Source organism: Scophthalmus maximus, chromosome 9 (genome assembly GCF_022379125.1).
Source record: "Scophthalmus maximus strain ysfricsl-2021 chromosome 9, ASM2237912v1, whole genome shotgun sequence".
Taxonomy (NCBI): domain Eukaryota; kingdom Metazoa; phylum Chordata; class Actinopteri; order Pleuronectiformes; family Scophthalmidae; genus Scophthalmus; species Scophthalmus maximus.
This window is the reverse complement of record NC_061523.1, coordinates 15,569,854-15,589,647: the sequence shown is the minus strand read 5'-3', so window position 1 is coordinate 15,589,647 and position 19,794 is coordinate 15,569,854. Positions and strand designations below refer to the sequence as shown.

The following is a 19,794-nucleotide window of genomic DNA, read 5'->3' as shown; positions in this document are numbered from 1 at the left end:
TTCATGTCAGGCTGTTTTCAGCTCCGCAGGTCTGCCAATAGGGGGCAATGTCATCGAGGAACACTGCTGGTATTCAACTAAACACATACAGTAGCCAGTTATTAAAATATCCTTAAAATTAAACCGGACCACTCAGGTTTATTCTTGACTGACTTTTGAACTCCACTTGAATTTCTTTTAAATTTCATGTTTCCTCATTTTCCCCAACATGTTATAAGGATTTAACAAATTAGCATTTTTGTTTGTTTTACAAAAATACATAATTTCACTAAGTGCCAAACAGTGTTTTAGGGTTTTAGGACAGGTACTTTTTCATGCCCGTCTTGAAATAATACTGATAAGTAAGCATTGGATAGTAATTAGTAAGTGATAAGATGAAAAAACGAATTCTTGTTCTGTGCAAGGAAAATATTTCAAAGTTCTTGATTAAGTCAAATTAAATGGGGAACTTACAAAGTTTTTACATGTCCACTTGAAATATTACATTAAAAATGATGGTAAGACTTTGGGAAAAAAATGGTTCTTGAATATCTTTTTCATGATTTCCATTAATTTCAGTATGTGAAATCATTATCAGTTTGCGGCCATGAAACAGGATTCTACAATCACTGTATTACCATTGACATTGTATATTAATTAATACTCAAATGGGTATTTTAGTGTTTTTACTAGACTGAGGCCAACAAAAACCTTATCGCAAGTTATAACAAGGGTGGACGAAAACATAAAACATCATTATCCTGTAGAAGAAAGAAGAAGAAACAGACAGCAGAAGGCAAGTTATTTTCATAGAGCATCTTTATAGAAAACATTTCTTCACATTTTCAAAAAACATTTTTTTGTTGTTTTTCACTTGTTCTGTTTTTTTAAGTTGTTTTATTTTTAGTAAATTGTCCATTTTTTTTATAACTGTTAAAGTTGAACATTTTTTTAAACATCCATCTGTGTCAAAGGCTCACGCTGAGTTGCTGGGGCTCGAAGAAAGTGTCAGATTAAAAACAAAAAAACAAACAAACAAAACCCCGGTGCATTTGCAGCCGTATTATTTGTCAGAAATGGCGCTGACCAACGTAAGAAAACAGTTCCCATTCATGCGGGAAACACCACAAGTTCAACACTCGTCAGGTGGAGGCGTTTCCCGGCTGCAACCAAAGCCCACATTCAGCCTCCAGGAGTCACAGCCCTTCACTTCAGCAGCACTCCAGTTAAATCCTGAAGGCACCTGTGTTAACAGCGCTTTTTTTATTAAGTCGATAAGCACTTTTTGTTTCTTTCCTAAATCTAATGTCTAACTCTAAACAGTCGGTCACACCTCTACATCTACCCAGGCTGCAGCACAACAAGCAGGTCCTACCGTTGCACCCAGGAACAAAAAAAGAGAAAGTACTCTGAAGTTTACAAAAACTGTAAAAAATAAAAAAAGACGAAAAGATACAAGCATTTTAACAACTAGTTGCACATTGTTCTTCTCTGCAAACTGTACCGTGGATTTCGACTTGATAATCAGCTTTGATACAGCTCACAAAAAAAGCCTTAGCACAAAGCTTTGAGCGAAACTCTGATCTCAACCTCAACTTACGACCAGTGCAGATCTACTTCTGTGCACTTGTCATCTGTACAAGTCTTCACGCTACTGCAGCTTTTTCTTTTTAATTTTTATGACCTTTGGTCTGAAACTCAGTGTTTGATCATTTCTGAAATACGTGAGTACCAAGAACAACTAAACAATAATTCTGCAATTGGCTCAGCCGAATTTTCACTGTAGGAAACAGCTCGCTGACCACTTCAGTTTAGGTACAAATTTTCTCATCAGGTGAAAATTGTTTTGCAAATATTATTCGTCGTTCAAAATCCTTCCAATAATTCACTGAAATATTTTGGATCAAGAGGAAACCTCACTCGGAGTTCTGCAGTTCAGCACAGAAGCGGAGTTTGAAAGTCGGAGGACAAACAGTCTAAAAATGTTTGTAACGCGTCATACAGTGACAAGAAAGGCCTCAGACCCACACACCGTGTGTCTCAACGTCCACTAACAAGCTACCTTGCATTATAAATATATAAAGTTTTAAAAAGTGCTTATTAAAAGAAACTATAGTGATGTGAAAACTTCCAGCAGTGTCACTGTTGCGTTTGTTTTTGACCAGCATTAATACAAAATGCTTGGGGAGAGCAAAATGGTCGTCCTTCACAGTCCCATTTACTGTCCTCCAACACTGACTAGGATTGTCCAAAACAAAACACAAAAAAATGAAAGGCCCTGGTCTCCCATTGACATTCATTAAACTTGTACGGAGAGATATGTTTTGGGAAAACGCATAGTTAATACGAAGAGGGGACTGATCTTAACTCAAAAGGACAATATTGGCCACTGTATCACGCTGCTACACCCAAGCAGTTTCTCACAGGCTGAGCTGGAGCACACAACAACAGGTAAAAATTAAAACAACGCTAGTAATAATTGCACATAACCTTGGAGAGCAGAGATGTCTGATAAGAGGACTTCACAATAGGAGCATCTGCAGAAAGGGGCGAGGAGGGGACTGTGGCACACTATGGTATATAAATACATTAATTCTGAGAAGGAGAGAAGCATATTCATGAGGCACCGCTACGAAACAATGGAGCTCTGTGTCCTTAAAAGTGCTACTCTCATCCCACTTCACTGCATCTTTATCCTCGTGTCTCTCTGGGTCTCTGTACCGGCGAAGAGTTTTGACTTTGTGCCTCTCCAAGCACTCAGGCAATCATGTACTGAGTGATGGCTCTCAGAGCGTAGAGCAGCTCCGCCTGCAGTCGGGCCTCCATGATTAGTAAATTCACATGTATCTAAAAAAAAAAAGAAAAGAACTTGAGCTAGGTCGACCAGGTTTAACATGTTTTATTTTGTTAACGTCTCGTCTTCAATATAATAATGTCAGTAAAATAAAAAACCTTCTTACCCTTTCGGAAGTTTTGAGTAGAGCCCAACTCAGCGGACACACTGGAGTTTTGGTGGCATCCGGAAAACAGGCCACGGCCTTGATGTACAACTTCAAATCCCGCTCCAACAGCTGGTTCACTTCACCGTAGTCATAGTCGTCATAGCTGCAGCCACAAACAAACATATTTATTAACTGAACTCACAATAAAACTCAAGGGTTCTGTATGTGTAAAAAGAGTTTTTTTTATTTTTTTTTATTGTTGTTGGCAAATGGATCGAATGAAGAGCCCGTCTCACCGTATTCCTAACACACAATGGATGTAGTTCCAGATCGCCCTCTTCAGGTCAGAGCTGTGCAACGAGGGGAGGGTGCTCACACTCCTGAATCTGTCGTCCAGGAGGTGCCCGATGTCCGAATACAATCTGTTTACCAGGGAGAAGCCGTGGTCCTCCCATGAGTAGTCCTACAGAGTCAAAACAACAACACGTTTACCATCTGAGACTTGTGCAACCAAACAGTTTTATATACTTTTTTATTAGAATAGATTTTAGAGGCCGGAGGAAGTAAAATGGGTTCAGAAGGGGAAAAAAGGAAGAAAAGTAACCACAAAATTTATTTTACATCATGCAATCACTTTAATGGCCCTAAATAACTGCCCACCGCAATAATGACCGAGTAACAAACATAAAAAACAATAATTAAAGATCCGCTCTCACTAAGCATGTAAAGATGTAACATGAAAGAATAAACTTAATTTAACTAACAGCCATTTGCACTTCTGTAAGGAGAAAAAAAAACACAACTGCATATATTTGAGGGGAATTTGAAAAAAACAACAACAACTCCAGACTGCGATGATTATTTGTAATTTTCTCACGAGGAACTAATTTGTATGTTCGTTTTGTTTGCTCAGGTGACAGGCCGCGGTTTAACACCGTGGATTTAAAACGGTGTTAATCTGATCTACCAATCAGGGATAAATATTCCCCGTGGCCACGGCTTCAAGAGCCACAACACACAGAGGAGTTTACTGACAACACCACCTGTCTGATGATTCATGCACAAAGTTGGATGTCCTCACCTGAACTCTGAATACTTGGAAGTGGTCCTCCTCACTACGGGCAAACTCCTCATAGCAAAAGTCAGGGTCTGTGATGAAACCCGACGGGTCTGCGAAGCATATTATCTCCTCCTCTTCTTCCATGTCTAAAAAAAGAAAGGGCCGTGTCAATACGTGTGACTGATGAGTGGTAATCGCTCACGTTTCAACCCATTTGAACTGAATTCAACATGCGATGTATCCATGAGAAATGAGTGGGAACTTCAAAGCGGTGTTTAGTTTGTGTTTGTGCGTTCAGCAGCCAACTAGGTCACCTGTTTGTTGGAGTGTCTGGGTCTGCAGGAGGCGTTCTTCTCTCTTCTCTCGCTCCTCCTGGGACTTCTGGATCCTCTCCTTTAGACAAACCATGTCACAACTGGAGTCCAGAGACTGTCGACACAAATACCACACAGAGTACAGATTTGATTAAATTCATCTTTTCATGTACTTTTAAAAAGAACAGACAGTACTAACTATTGTAGCAGGAAATCATCTTATCGTACATGTTGTTTGAGTCGTGTACCAACAACTCTTTGGTTTCAGCCTCTCCAATGACTTGATTTTAATTTTCTCTGTTTCCATATAATCAATCAATAGTGCAATATAAGGAATTTACTTTCGGTTATTTTTTAATATCCTTTTCTGATATTTTATAGACTAAAAGAATAATCAGGTAAAACTATTTATACAAATGAACGAGTTAAACTGAACTGTTAGCTGCAGCCCTTCTGTAAACCTGAGTCATTATATAGCTAAATAATTGATTTATATAAATCTTGCCAGTTTCTCAAATGAAAGAAGGAAAAAATTATTACATTAAAGAAAAACCTTAGTGTCAATTGCGGAGACAGGTATCATTAAAAAGACCAAAGAAAATGCAATTTAGAGGTTTTGTTACCCGTCGTCTTGTTTTGTGTTCGGAGGGAGTGGCGAGTGACTGAGGCACGTTGGTGTTGCCGTTGGCAGCATCAAAGGGGCAGAAGGTCGGCGGGGTACCGTTGGGAGTTTTGGTGCGGGGGACGAAGTCGGAGTCAGCGTCACACCCGTACACAAAGCTGCAGAGGGCGTGGCAGTGGGCCAGGATCACCACGGCCTGCACCAGTTCCGCCAGCGACCAGCACTGCTCGCCCGACTTCAGCAGGGTCTGAAGGGAGCAGAGTCGAGAGCTCAGGCTCACACGGGGGCGGATCAAGTGAACTCCTCAAGAATAGTCATTTTGTCAATGACCTTGTGTGATTTTAAGGCTTTATTACACTTCTTTTGTGTGATCTAAAGATGTAAATAACCATGGGTAATAATTTGATACCGTCTTGTTACAGTTCATGTACATTCTGTTTCGTGTGGTTTGTCTGCGTTTCACTCTGCTATACCTGAATGTGTGAGCAGGCAGTGAGCCAGGGTTGGTGGGCCAGCACCTTGTTGATGTGGGCAAGGAGTCGAAGGCGAGGGGGCGCCGCCTCCAAACCTTGCAGCCACAGTGGGTCCCCGCCCACCCTAAGAAAGTGAGCTGAGTGCAGGTACACCAGGTAGTGGCAGTGATGTCGTGCAGCAGCCTGGAGGTCACGGGAAGAAACAGTCGAACAGACAGATTTGGGGAAAGAACTCAACCATTAGAGCTCGATAGTCTTTCATTTTGAGTAATACTAATGATTATTGCTGTTTAACTTTCTTTAGCTACATGCACAGCAGAATGGTCACTGACCATGATGGCGATGTAATGGCGGTATGGCAGCGGCAGGGGGCCGTCCATGTGCAGGATGTAGTGCTGTGCGCGCAGGAAGCTCTCCAAGTACTGAGGGTGAGAGGCCATCTGCTGGAACACAGCGTCCACGCTCCCCCTGCTGACCAGAGCCTTCATGAACAGCAGCGACACGCGCTCCTTCTCACCGTTCACCACCACCTAAAGAAGACGGGACAGAGCAGGGGGAGAAGGTTGGTTTCCGAAGTTAAAAACATAAAGCTGCTTGTTATTGCGGCATAAGCTGAGAATGAGGTCATGTATGTGAAGCCGGGCCAGTCGCCACTCAAACTGAAAAGTCACTTGGTATACAGTCAAACTATTTCAGTAATCAAAGTTAGGGCTGCAGCGACGTGTCGACGTAACCGATTAAGAATCGATGACATATCTGCGTATTGTGTGTGTGTGTGTGGGGGGGGGGACTGTGCGTTGTTACTTATCACTCCACAACCAAGCAAAGAAAAAGAAAAAGCTCACATCAAACAGGGACATACATAAACTACGTCATAGCTTTGATGGTTTGTCACGATAAGTTGTGCTTTGATGCCCATTAGCACAAAGACTTTTTGTCACTTTGATGCGATACCCTTCCGTCACTGGCAGCTCTGACGTCACTACGCAGCGCCACAAAGAGTGTTTGGAATAAATACTTAGAGACATATTAGTTAAATTAAATGAGTTTTGAAGTGAGAAACCTCAAATGGAACAGATGAGTTTGTCTGACCGTGTCCCTATAAACATAAAGGCTTTGCTCTGCTTCACTTCACGCACATCATTTTCAGATGTTGTGCTATGGATTGTATGTGGAAGTTGTTTCTTTTGCTTCATCTTCATTATTACATAGAGGATATTCACTCTAAATGTTTTCTTCTTCAGGCAAAAATGAAATCTTTTATTTATGTTGTGTTCCATCTTCATTTGCTCTGATTCATACAGTATAGACCTTGTGGGTGCAGAGACATGCAAAAGGCCCTCGGCAGTATAGAGTTCAAAATGGTTCCTTCATTCATAGATTTATTTTAAAGATATGTCACTGATTTTGATTAGTGTGTATATTTGTCACATCTTATTTAGTACATGCTCTTAAATCTATTTATTTATTTATTTAAGTCTTGGACTTTACAGAAGAATCCTTCTTTGCATTCTTGGCACTTTATTTTTTTAAAGTTGGGATTTCTATTTGTAAATATTCTTATGAGAAAATGCCAGAGAAATAGGTTGAAAGATAAATGGAAGTTATGGTTATTACTTATTGGTAAGTAAATCAAAGGATTAAGGGACTAATTGAAAAAAATAATCAATAGATTTTATTTTTTTAAATAGTAATTAGCTGCGGCCTTAAATCAAATATATGTTAATTTTTTTTTAAACAAAAAGGGCAAAAACCTTGGCTTCTCAGATGTGAATTTTATTCTATTTTCTCTAAAGTCTTAGAATTTCATAGACAAACTGATTAAGCAATTCTCTGTGTGGTAACTTTCCTTCACAACTCCGTGCATACTGCAGGTCTGATTGTCCTTTTGGGGAATTAACACAACTCTTTTGGCGGCCGAAGCAGGAAGACTTCAGATGAGGTCGGACTTCAGTGTCCACACCGTGTCACGCCAGGCCTCGGCCTGTGCTCTGGTCAGTCTGAGCGAGGTAGTCTTGGATGCGAAACGGCCATGATACTGTAATTCCCCTTCCACTTGCAAAGTGAGTGCATTCCTCACAGTATTTTTTCTCTCCAAATAAAACAAGCAAACAATGGAGCTCAGCTGGGAGCTCCACAGCCCCAAGGATACTAACTCATGTTGGCTACAGCCGGGTCTGAATGACTCCTCTACACCATTATTATCAGATGTAGATCAAGCACCATGTGCATTGACAGGTACTGAAATTAAATTAAACCGAAACAAAAAGCAGACTGATGCTCAGCTGAAACAAAAAACAAAACAAAAAATGAAAAACATCAAAGGTCGTCTGAAATGGGGATTTACATGCAGGGAGGAACCACAGATGAAGAAACTAATGTGAGAGAGTTGGGTTTAGGAGGCCTTAAAGAGTGAGAGTGAGGCTCGGCGGCGGTTGAAGAAGTGAATGAGACCAAACCCACATACTGTAGGAGCGACTGGGCGGATGAGTCCGAGGCCAAGAGAAACACACCCATGTGGAGAGGGAAGGTGATTTGTCCTCATTGGCCCTGCCCTTTATCACTTCTCTCGCCATCATACATTAACCTCGAGGTTAAAAGGTGTTTGGCAGCTCGGACTCAGTTCCCTCACATACGTGAAACCCGAGTGCACGGCGGCGATCAAAGCCAAATGGTTCAAATGGTGGTTTGAACGATATGAATTCTGACAAAGATTTCTTTAAACGGCACAGACACTGCTGTCCGGGACTATCACTGTCCAGTGGAATCCCAAGCACCTCAACTTCTGTCAAAGATAGTCAGAGTGAACGGCGACCGCTGGGCCTTTAGCTCCACACAGCTCTTTGGCATTCGGCACCATGTTTATCTGGCCGGTCGCTCCATGAGATATTTCACTTCACCCTGCAGCGAATGAGGGTTTCCTCCTGATCCTGCCACAGGCTCCACCTCTTGACCTATATAGAGCCCATGCTCAAATCTTAACATACTACACATTAAACAAATCCAGAGTCTTATTCTCATGCTTACATTCACCCTAATCTCATCGTTTATATACAGCTAGTAATAAAAAAAAAGAAAGCCCAGAAGGGAACAGGAGGATAAAAAGAAAGCAGTGAGTTGGCGCTAACTGAAACGGGGTCGGGCACAGACCACGACCCACCTCTCGTCTGTCGACGCACGCGGGATATGGTGTCGAGGGGAACGTGGCGCACACAGGTGCCTGCCAATCAAAGAGCTATTGACGAGAGCACATTCACACAAGTATCTCTCTGCAAACACAAGAGCTCCTGATTAGTATGCTGCACTGCAGAATGTAGGTTACTGCTGCGACAAGAAAGGAGGACTGTTTAACTAGCCGGCATTTCAGGATCCTACAGAAAAACATGCTCCAAGTTCGACCTATTGGAGGCTTAAAATACCACTTGTCCTATTTATTTATTTTCCAATCTGTCATTGTAGAAAAAGCTTGGACCGCAACATTAACCGAGTATACTTTTCATCTCACAGCGAAGGATCCACATGAAGAAAAAGAAACTGCTGACTCTTCAGTTTGTTGCACGCATGTTGTGATTTGGGGCTATACGAATAAAATTAATTGAACCGAGTTTGCTGGCTTTTGGCTTTTAGGTTTCAGACCACACCACACACCAGACCAGGCCTAGAGGTGTACAGGAAACATTTCAGGCTGAAAATATGTGAAGATAATAGTTGCCTCTGAAAGGCCAAAAACCCCACAATCCCATGACAAAACCTTATCAGAGAGGGACATTAGGGATATCACTGGCTTTAAAAAGGTGTCCCCACAGACTTCTGCTCTAGCTCCTTGTTCAGAGAGCACTGGAAAACATAATTTCTGCGTGCGGATACATTAATTAATAGGTTACTCATTGTGTTAGTCAAGTATAATCTGAAATAGGACACCGTCTATGACTCGACTGTACACAGGCTCCACTGGGCTGCTCAGTCAGCTGATAAACACACTGCAGTTTTCATCAAGAGAAAAAATAACAAAAATTGTGCCACAAACATGTCGGGACAAACACAACAGCGCAAGTCAAATTGAAACAGGAACTACAGTTGTGCGGCAGGAAATGACACATTGTACAGTTCTGATGAAACGTTAACACAAAAAACAAATTTAAAGCTCTGCTAGACCTCCTGTTTGAGACAATAGACAATCGAGAGAGTATGTTCATGACAACGCAAACTGAACGTTTCCCAGGATTTTGAAACTCGTCTGTATTTCCTGACCATTTGATTTGATTAATCACATAAAGTAATCCATCCAACACGGCTTCAATTTCATCAGAACTTGTCAATACTTTTGATTATTAATACACACTAGGTTTAGGCAGATGTCCAGACAGTTCTGCACACTGCTTCATCTCTATTGCCTGAAAACAAGCCACAAAAGCTGCAGACAGCAGTACTTCTGATAAGACGGTACACGTAATACACTGTCCACCCACATGAAAGAATACACCCATATGAAAAGAAGGGGGGGGGGTTAGTAACAAGCATGTGTGGGTGGACATATAAAAACAAAAAGCAACACGTCATCATTTAGGTGACTGTGTGGTATCACAAAAAACACTTTGGTTTTACAGAGATGCAAAAACAGTCTCATAGACCTTTCTGCACACGCACATATTATTCCTTCTTACAGTTTGCCCCAGCAGCAACTGATGGTTAAAGAGAGTCGTTTCTCTCAAGTCAAACCTCATCCCGAGGGTGACAGAAGCACAACGGCAGAGTTGATATTGGAGCTACTGTATTCAAATCACATGACGAATTCAAACTTATGGCCTTGGCTGCAAAAGATTTTAAAAACAACACCTAACACAGGCCCTGTTGTGAGCAAAAGATTCACAGGTGCAGATCATTTGAAATTCAACAAAAAAAATATAATAATCTCCCTTCCCCAACCCCAGAAGAGGTTCATTTGTTTATTGATCAGAGAGGAGCGAGAGGCAGGGATGAAATGAAAAAACAGAGGTGACGTCAGTGAGGGGAGGAAAGGTAAAGGGAGACAAAGACCGGCTTTCATAGCGGCCTGACAAAAACCGAAGAGCGGCACCAAACGAGCAGGAATACGAGGGAGGACGCTGGACTGTCTGCGATGATCACACACAAAGAAATGGAAAAATGATGCCACCAGTCCTCCAAGGGTAAACGTGTCAGCTCGAGATGAGACGTGCATGTGCACATGTAGTATGTGTGTGTGTGTGTAGGGGGGCTGCTGCAGATATGTATTGGTGGGCTGAAAGGAGGGAGGGGGCTGCTGCAGATACAGGAGAAGGACATTCAATCTGCATTCCGGCTGAGGCTTGGAGGGGGTCCATCCTTATCATGCACCAGTGTCCAAGCAGCATTAAAAAAAAAACTCACCACCCCCATCACCCCCACCGGAAACACAAGCGGCCAGGGCTGATTTTGGCTCTGCAACCTGAACTCTGGGAGTAGCTCAAAACAAACCAGCTGCAGCCCAAAGAGGTTTGAGGCAGAAGAGTGGAGGGTGGACGGGAGAGGGGAGAGGGGAGAGAGGGGAGAGGGGCAGCTGCAGGGTAGGACAGCAAATACAACACGACTAAGACAAACAAAACAGCTGATGGAGTGACCGGACCTGTCAGAAAACATGGGGGGCAGGTCGAACGTGAGGGGAAGATACAAGATCACTCATCATTCATCTCATCAGGTCAATTTGCTGTTGCTTGACAAATAAAAGGTTAATGTTTACAGACGTATGTAGGATGCAGCTGCTTCAGGTTGTTGTGCACTCACTCACTCACATGGGCTGTTTCGCTTTGCAGCAACAACAACAACAACAACAACAAGGTGCCTCTACACTGGGGTGTTTGTCACCAGGCAGTGACAGTCGTGTGGACTCCGAGTGAAGGACAGTGAGAAGGTGAGACGACATGTGGACTTGAAACCAGAGCAGAGAGGGTTCTGAATCCCTCGCTGGCCGCATTCTTCCCTGATTCTGCTCAATTTCTGGACTCTAACCTGCAGCAAACATGTCTCTCTTCTTTCTTTCTTTCTTTCTTTCTTCCTTTCTTTTTTTTTTTTGGCGTGCGCTCGACAGCGCCCCCTCTCTGTTGCAAAACGGAAAAGCAGCGAGCGAGGAGAAAAACAACTTTGATTGGCAGTCCAGCTCGGCCAGCAATAACAGCACAATAAAAAAGTCGCCCAACATTTTTTGCAGGACGGCAAAGAGCAAACGCGGAGAAAACATGCCAGTCGGCCGTCGTCCTTTGCACTGCGTCTCTTTATCTTATCCACGACCATATTAATGTGGCAGCACTTTACTTTGAGACATTTCTCTCCCGAGTCCTCGGATGATGTCATCCTCACCTACACGCACTGCGCCTCGGCTCCTCGCTGCAGGACAGCGTTATAACAGTCTGCTAAAAGAAATCCCGGTAATATTAAATACATATTTTTAAGAAACCCCCTCCAATCCCTCCCCGGGTCCTTTCGCCCCCCCGCCGGTCCCGTCCCGGGGACGTTAGCGTCACGGTGGACTTGTAAAGTGACAATGTTGCAGTTCATTCGCCTCAATGTTCACGCTGGCAGCTCAAAGGTGTCGCGACGTGCCGATGGAGCAGCTCGGTGTGGAATATACAACGCGTAACGACCTGGAGTCGAGGAGTTCAATGGAATCTAAAATAAAGACCATGTCTTGTGTTCGTTTCTAACACCGGCGCGCCAGCTGCGGGCCGTGCGCTCGCAGCCGCTGAAACGTCCCCGACTCTGGGGTAATAAAGGGAAAAGTTGACAGACTCGACCGAAGTGCAGCCACGAGTCTCCGTGTGGATGTCGAGTGTCCGCTGCTCGGGCTTCTCGGTTCAAACCGAAGCGAACCGCGACACAGGGAGCAGTTCGACACACTCGCCTGGTACCTGCTCCTTCCTGTGTGTGTACACAGACTGCGGTTCCTTCTAGATGAAACCGTGGACAAATGAATGGGGAAGCAGCTGCTCGGTTAGCCCCGCTAGCTCCGACTGAGTGCGACTGGTCCGCTTTTCCAGCCTCGCGTACAATGTCGCGTTCCACCGACCTGTTTCTGGACTCGCTGGCACTGGGTTCTCAGGGGGTACTCCATTTTATTCGCGCAGATGATCATTTTCCACAAAAAAAATAAACGCGTCTGCTATTGCACGGACGCGGCTTCTGTCGTGTCTTCTCCTGGTGCCTCTGCTGTGAGCTAACAAAAGGCTGTGGAGCCCCCGTCCGCCCGGCCGCCGTCGACCCGTCGGTGCGCCGCTGGAGACTGCGCAGGGGAGGAAAGCTTCCCGGAGCAGAGCTGACAGCTCCGGTAACAGTGTGGCCAATCAGCGCGCAGGGGGGCGGGGCGGGGCGGGGCGGCCCGACCGACTCAAGGGTTCGCATCCAAATGCTAATGAACATCTGCAAACAACAGCGCAGCAGCAGAGGGTGAAAACAGGCCGGACGATCTCGGCCAGACTTCGGACTTCATGCACAGTTCATGGGACCGAATGTGGGATCATCAACCGGCTGAAGTGGGCTCCTGACCCGCGGACCACCCAAAACACAATATATGGGCAAAAGTATTTGATTATGATTTCGTGATGCACAGCAATGAATACAGCACAAAAACACTGGATCCTAAACTTCCCATGATGCAACTGTTGATGTGGTTAGCATCTTTTTTTATGAGAGCCTCCCTGTCTAATAAAGGCCCAAGTCTTATAAACTCCATGTCGACATCTGAACCTTGGCATTCAGTCATTAGGTCCTTATCCACAATGACACAATCCCAGGGTTTTGGTTTCTGATTCTGCACGGAGCTCCTTCAGAGACACACAACAAGAGTAGACTATCTTCGACAAGTAAATTATTTCTGACAATAGTTTGCTCCCAGTTTGTCAGTGAAGAGTCTGAATGACCTCAACCCAGTAAAAATGCAAATGAAAAAAAAAATGCTCCAGCCTTGGTTTATACAACCAAGTCTGGAGCAGTAACCTAACTAGAGTCAAGATGTAATTTCAAAGCCTTACAGTGGAATAAAATTAGGTAGATCTCAACGAATAGATTCATATAATCCATCTTATCCTTTACTGAATATATGCATCCAAGTCCAAGACTTGCATGAGAGTTAAATCTCAGTCTCGCTGTCATAAATCAAATCATTTAAAGGTAACATAATGATGCATCATCCATGCTTGTATCTTTATCTTAATACATAACAAGCGTTGAAAACAGTCCCTCTCGCCATGTGATGTCCACTACTGGCCACTGCATTCTGGCTGCTGTGATTGACCCTCTGTGGGTTTATTCACTCCATTCTTGTTTTAATGAATGGGGCGCTTGTTCTTTATCAGAAATTTTGGAATTGCGTTGGTTCAAATCGTGTTGTTTTTCTGTCTGAGCGCAGGAGTCGTGACTCCCATTTGAGTTTGTTGCACTCGAGATTCTTATCAACTCCACTCACTCTACTAACTGAAGCAAAAATGCAAGTGTGCACAAATATGAACAAAACATGCGGAAATAGATTCAATCTAAATTATATAAGGGACGAATAAGATGCATCTCTAATACATGCACTTTGAGATTGCTTTTAGCAATGAAAAGTGCTCTATAAATGAAATGTATTATTATTATTATTACAGCAGTTTTAAGGTTGTCATGACTGGAGATACATGTAAAGCCCATAACCCAACTATATACCATTACAGATCATACACTAATAACTTGATGTATCATATAACACAAGTTTCACATGTAAATAAATCTGGAGGCTTCAGCTTGGGGGGAAAACAAGCAACTGTAGACTACTGTCCGTCTATCAGATTAACATGCAGTTTGCAAAAACATCATGTGAATCTTCATGGAGTGGCAGGCAGAACCAGTCGATGCCAAATAACTCCTGTTGTATCAAATCAAGAAAAAAAAGGAAAAAAAGCTTGTGACTCGGTCTCAAACATCTGCAGGGTTTTCATTGAGGGATTAAGTGTAGACTGAGAGTTCTATTTGTGCCCGTCTTCATCAAAATCACCATGCGTTGCTATGTAACTTGTCCCCTCCTCCCCCTTTTTGTAGTCATGTGTTAAAATTAACCACTTCCTTTTTTTAAACTGAGGTGGTACAACAGCTGCCTGGACTAAACCACAGAATCAGAGACTAAAGCTGTCATGCTTCAGATCTTGCACTCTTCAAAAAGGACACATTTTATGTTTGAGAGCTCAAGGAGAAGTGAAGAAAACCCCTCTGTCCCAGATGGTTTCATATCGCGGTGAATCTGACATTTCCACAGAAATTAATCAAAACACAAACAGCATGCACTTTCTTAAGAAGGAAGTCTTAAAGGGGTTTATTCCTCATGTACAACGGTGATGTGAGGTGTGACACACTCTTCCAAAAGGCCAACTGTACCTGAAGAAATTTGGGGAATTCACACCCATAGAATAAAAACAAAATGCTGGTGAAATCAGTGTTTTAACCTGTATTTCTATTTATCCTGTCAGTAAAAACCAGCTTGTTGGTTGATTAATTAAAGTCGCTGCTTAATCTTTCTGCCTCGTTTCCCGTCGTGGACTGTATATAAACAGGTCATGACTCTACATTCTGTTCAGATGTGGAGCATCTAAACTAAACTACGTGCTGCTTTTCACTCAACATTTCCTGTTTAACAAAACTCTACTAGTGAAGAAACAACACAACAGTGTTGGACCAAGATCAACACTTCCTAAATTGAACGGTATTTCTCTCGTCATAGCAGGTTTGCAAAGATCAACCTAGTCAGTCAGTCAGTCAGTCAGTCAGTCAGTCAGTCAACACCAGCTGAACAAGGCGGAAAATAATCTGTCTTCAATTTAAACACCAACAAAATAAAACCTAACAGAATTTCATCTGAAATTTCTGTTCCTAGGCTGTTTAAATAAACAAGCGTACAGATCTTGGCTGCGCCGCGGATGATTTATGACAGCCTCTCACACAGTGATCGCTGGAGCAGATGGTGGTGCCTCATATCCGAGCAAAGAAAACATTTGAAGATGCATCTTCTCTCCTACTGTTGTGCAGAGATACACAGACAGACTGAGGTAGACAAAAGGTCATGCCAGATATTTAGCATCTATAACCGGTGTACAGACATTTATTAAAGGGTTTATAACACAGTAAGGTATAGTTTTAGCAGATGTGTGTTTAATCATGCATGTGTTAAGGACTACAAGTCCTCCTGTGGGTGGGGGCCCAAGAGTGGCTACTGGTGTATGAACATAATTAATGAACATAAACAGTAAAACTTGTAACATCTAAATGTTTTTTTATGTTGCTATAGTTGTTGACACATACTACATTATTTAATACTTAAAATGTCCTCATACTACATTATTGTGTGTTATAAACCATTTATCCAACATTATCTTTACATGCTGCTAATAAATGGTAAATAGACACTGGAGGCCCATGCCACTTGGTGCTGGGATGACAAATGACAATCAACCTACAAGGTCACAGATTTAAACATTATCTCACCCTTGTGGCAAGAATTGGTACAACCTGCCTCATTCTGATGCAGCAAATTGCTTCGGTGTCTCTGCAGATCAGAACTATTTACATTTAACTGGCTCCCCGTCTATATAAGTGATGTGATCTTATATCCCATGTACAGTGGAGGTTCAGTTATTCAGAATTTGCTCCACAATAAAGACTATGGAGTTTTGGGTTCCTCCAGCACATGCCCATGACCTTCAGTAAAATGATGGTGTATTAAACAGATTGCAAAGAATTAGAAATAACGAGTGGGAGAAATGCAGACTCTCTTACAGGCTGTTGAGACTTCACTCTGTGTCAAACACAAATACACAGCCTCTTTCCCCTCATACCATAAAGACTAAAGCTGGTACCAGCTTCATAAAACAGATGCCATAAGTCGTTATGTCTAAAATTAGAGGATTACATTGAGCATAAATTTTCCATCCCTAGATTTGCAAACCAGCTGTTTGGGTGACAACGAATATAAAACGAGACGCAGCAGATTCAGTTAGTGTGCTTTAATAACAAATAAATCCTGAAGTTTGTGGAGTCTTCGCACCAATGCAGACTTTGTTCTAAGTGCAGCGATGCCTTCAACTCTCTGAACTGCTGGGTTTTTGAAAAAAAACTAACTCCTTTGTATATATTAAAAAAAACAAATATCTAGAAGAAAAAATTCACAACGTGCATAAGGATGTTAAATTAGACATTATTATTTATTGCATTACAGTAATAGAAAAGATTTAAATGTTCAGCAGTGTCAGAATCTACTACACAAACAGAAAAGAGGCAGTTCTACAAATTAAAGTTTTACTGAACACCGAGGGCTTTGTCTAGGAAGTTGGCAAAATGTTGTGGCCGTCCAGGTAAGAAGGGCTGGAGAACAGACAGATCCATGGTCGTCAGCGTTTCTGTCAGCGTGCTGAAACATTTATCAAGAGGGAGCAGGTTATCATAACCTTGTATGATAACATTGTATGTATAAAGTGTAGCAGGTGTGTGGGGAACAAATACCTGCATGTGCAGTACAACAGGTGGGAGTCTGCGTGTAGCTGCCTGGCCAGCTCTAGTTGGTGGTTGTTCATCAGCTTGTCATTGACGACGACCAGCAGAGGTTTGCCTGCACCGAGCGCTTCCAAACAACTTCCTGCCCCTGGTGAGAGAAACTAAATCTTAACTACAACTGTGTTTCTGCAGCTGCTGGTTTCTTTTAATTTTACCGATTTAACAAAATATTGATATTCACACAGAGATATGATATAAACTTAAAACTGAAGTTAACATCTACTTTTTTGGGGATTTGGTGAATTTGTTGTGATGTGATGTTGCTCTACGACAGCTACAATTACTGAGAAGTGTGGTACTTCACTTGCACAACAACACAACACAATGTGGAGTCAGTTGCACATCCATGTGCAGGGTTACATTACACCAATCAATTAATCTAAAAAAATTAGCTGTTAGTTAGTTGCAGTCTGAAGTCAACAGGCCGAAAATTTGATCCAATTTCAGTCAACGTAAACTAACTCTGTGTGAGAAAAACTGTAGGTTTTGTTAACTGCTTGAATATCAACTTGTTTTTAATTCTCTGCCACGTCTGATGCTTTTAAACATCAATCTTCTCTTTTACGTTTGCTTTTCCAAATGAATAGGAAACTACCTGTTTTGACACAAGACTATTATAATGCATTATGTTTTCATGACAGTTCTTTGGCTTATGCAACAGCGTCAGATGAGTGTGGTGGAATAAAAAGAAGTTAAACTAATGTGTATTCTCCATTGACTGCTGACAGGCTCAACCCTCAGTGTATTGCTTTAAGAAGAGGAAATGTCCAGGCAGCAGGTGCTCAAGGTTTACGATGTTTTACTCACCGGCGTGGCTGACGACGAGGTCGGCCTGCTTCATGTCCTCTGCTATCGAGTCTTTGAATCGAAAAGCCTCCAGTCTGACGTGTGGGCAACTGTCATCAGCTGGAAGAAGAGATCCTCTTCCGACCTGAAGAACCAACCGCTCATATCCACGAGCCTTTAGAGCCTGCAGGAAGAAAAGGAAATGGTCAAGAACCCTTTGAAAGAGAAGAACTATTTGGATAATACACCTCTCATACTGCCGTCAGTCGTCTGTATAGTGTATAATAGCAACATGGAATTAGTGCAACTAATGTATTTTTTATTATTAATGAACATTTTTGAGTTTTCTTATTGATTAATCAGTTAATCAGGTTGACAATAAAATGTCAGAAAATAATGAGGAGAAAATGGAACCTTCTTTGTTTTGAGGACAATAAGTAATAAAATAAACTTTAAAATGAAGGACCACCGTTTCTTTACCTGGATCCCAAACATATCACATGAAGGAGTGTTAGGGCCAAACAGAAGAGAAGAAGATCTAACATCACAAGAATAACGTCGTAATCTAATGAGATTAGTATTTCGAGATGAGATCGTCAAACACCAGTCATTTCCCTCGAGTCTGTGTGGCTCTTTCTTCGGATTAGACACTTTCTTGCTCAATCGTTTCAAAGTGCTGATGACGTGATGCTATTTGTGAAACCTAAACTCGTAACATAAAGCAACAAGATGCTCTACTTTCCTCATTTGATCACAAGCGGCTGGCTCATCTTCTGAGATCATCCCACGAAAATGACACGTAGCCTGAAATTAGGACTTTATTCTCCTAATATTATTATACTGGTACGATACACCACCATATACTGGAGACTGAACCTAGTGTCAGTGTAAACATCGCTCACCTGAACGGCCTCGGACGACGTGATGTTCTCGATGAGCTCGTCAAAACTCGTGGTACCGACAGTCACGAACACCGTCTTCATGTTTTCTCAGGTGAACCCTTGTCACTTTCCAGTCTTCACTCCGGCTGTTAGAAGTCTCCTCCTATCAGCGCTCACCTCCGTCCTGCAGCCGCGGACCTGACGGCTGCTTCCTCTCCACGGTCCGGCTGCTAAAACACAATGTCGCCACCTGCAGGCCCGGAGGTGTAACTGCTTCCACACACTGTGATGCGTCCGAGGCTGCAGCGTGGAAAAATACCAGTCTGCAGTATATTTTTTTAGTTTCACTGTAATACATGGAATATATAAATGCCGGTACTGAAAATAACTTATATTTTGCGATATTTAGCACAGAAAACATTTTTTCAAAACTGATTTCTTTAAAGTCCACCCTTTTTCCCCACAAGGTTTACAGTAATTTTTGTGAAAATATATCAAAGATAATGTCAATGTTGAATCTAGATATGGAATTTAAACCTAAATGTCACTGGTGCTTGGTGAAACTAAATATTTAGCCAATATGCAAATTCACACTGTGCAAAATATGGTTTAGCAAAACAGCATTTTAGAATGATTGCAGCCAATGTCACTTCTGTATTCATGAGTCCCAAGTCTTTAGAAACACTTAAAATCATAGTCATCACATACACAGGTCACATGGTGACCTGCCCTACTGATAAACAGAAAAATCATAAAGAACTCAGATCTTGAATACTTCATCTGTTGCTTTTGAGGACTTTCAGTATTTCAGCTGATATTACACTCATGTGGTGGGTGTTCCTGAATAAATGCATTTTAATAAAATTACCAGATTAACTAGGTACTGTATATAACTACAGGAGTGTCTGTTACCTGTGGCTCTTCTTGTCCGTCCATGACAGACAAGAAGATCATTTCTGAAGTCCATTCACATTATGTGAAACAATTAATGAATCACCAATGTTTCTTTCTGAAAACGGACTGATTAATATTCATTTCATTCATTACATTACAGAAAGACCACCAAAGTCTCTTTAGAGTAAATAAATCCAGAACTGGAAAAAGCTGAGGTGTTGCACCGAGCCGGAGGTAAAAATGTGGCAGGGAAACAACAAAAACTAAACATGGCTCGT

General features: G+C 42.2%; 2 protein-coding genes and 2 long non-coding RNA genes across 4 annotated transcripts; 2 read left to right on the top strand and 2 right to left on the bottom strand.

Annotated features, from left to right (window-relative positions):
- Positions 1-783: 783 nt before the first annotated feature.
- On the bottom strand, positions 784-12,677 carry sesn4 (sestrin 4). The gene is made up of 9 exons (XM_035650140.2): positions 12,451-12,677; positions 5,723-5,920; positions 5,391-5,573; positions 4,919-5,164; positions 4,296-4,410; positions 4,003-4,127; positions 3,218-3,384; positions 2,940-3,084; positions 784-2,826 (listed from the first exon to the last, which is right to left on the bottom strand). Exons 1-9 carry the CDS (start codon positions 12,514-12,516, stop codon positions 2,737-2,739), a joined length of 1,335 nt encoding a protein of 444 aa, XP_035506033.1. The 5' UTR covers positions 12,517-12,677; the 3' UTR covers positions 784-2,736.
- Positions 6,250-8,993, top strand: LOC124850524. The gene is made up of 3 exons (XR_007031460.1): positions 6,250-6,557; positions 7,265-7,453; positions 8,898-8,993. It is a non-coding gene; the product is annotated as an uncharacterized LOC124850524 (long non-coding RNA).
- LOC124850523 lies at positions 10,897-17,035 on the top strand. Its single transcript, XR_007031459.1, has 2 exons — positions 10,897-11,085; positions 11,201-17,035. It is a non-coding gene; the product is annotated as an uncharacterized LOC124850523 (long non-coding RNA).
- zgc:92907 (uncharacterized protein LOC436733 homolog) lies at positions 16,588-18,844 on the bottom strand. Its single transcript, XM_035650142.2, has 4 exons — positions 18,644-18,844; positions 17,763-17,925; positions 16,905-17,043; positions 16,588-16,812 (listed from the first exon to the last, which is right to left on the bottom strand). Exons 1-4 carry the CDS (start codon positions 18,722-18,724, stop codon positions 16,701-16,703), a joined length of 495 nt encoding a protein of 164 aa, XP_035506035.1. The 5' UTR covers positions 18,725-18,844; the 3' UTR covers positions 16,588-16,700.
- Positions 18,845-19,794: the final 950 nt, after the last annotated feature.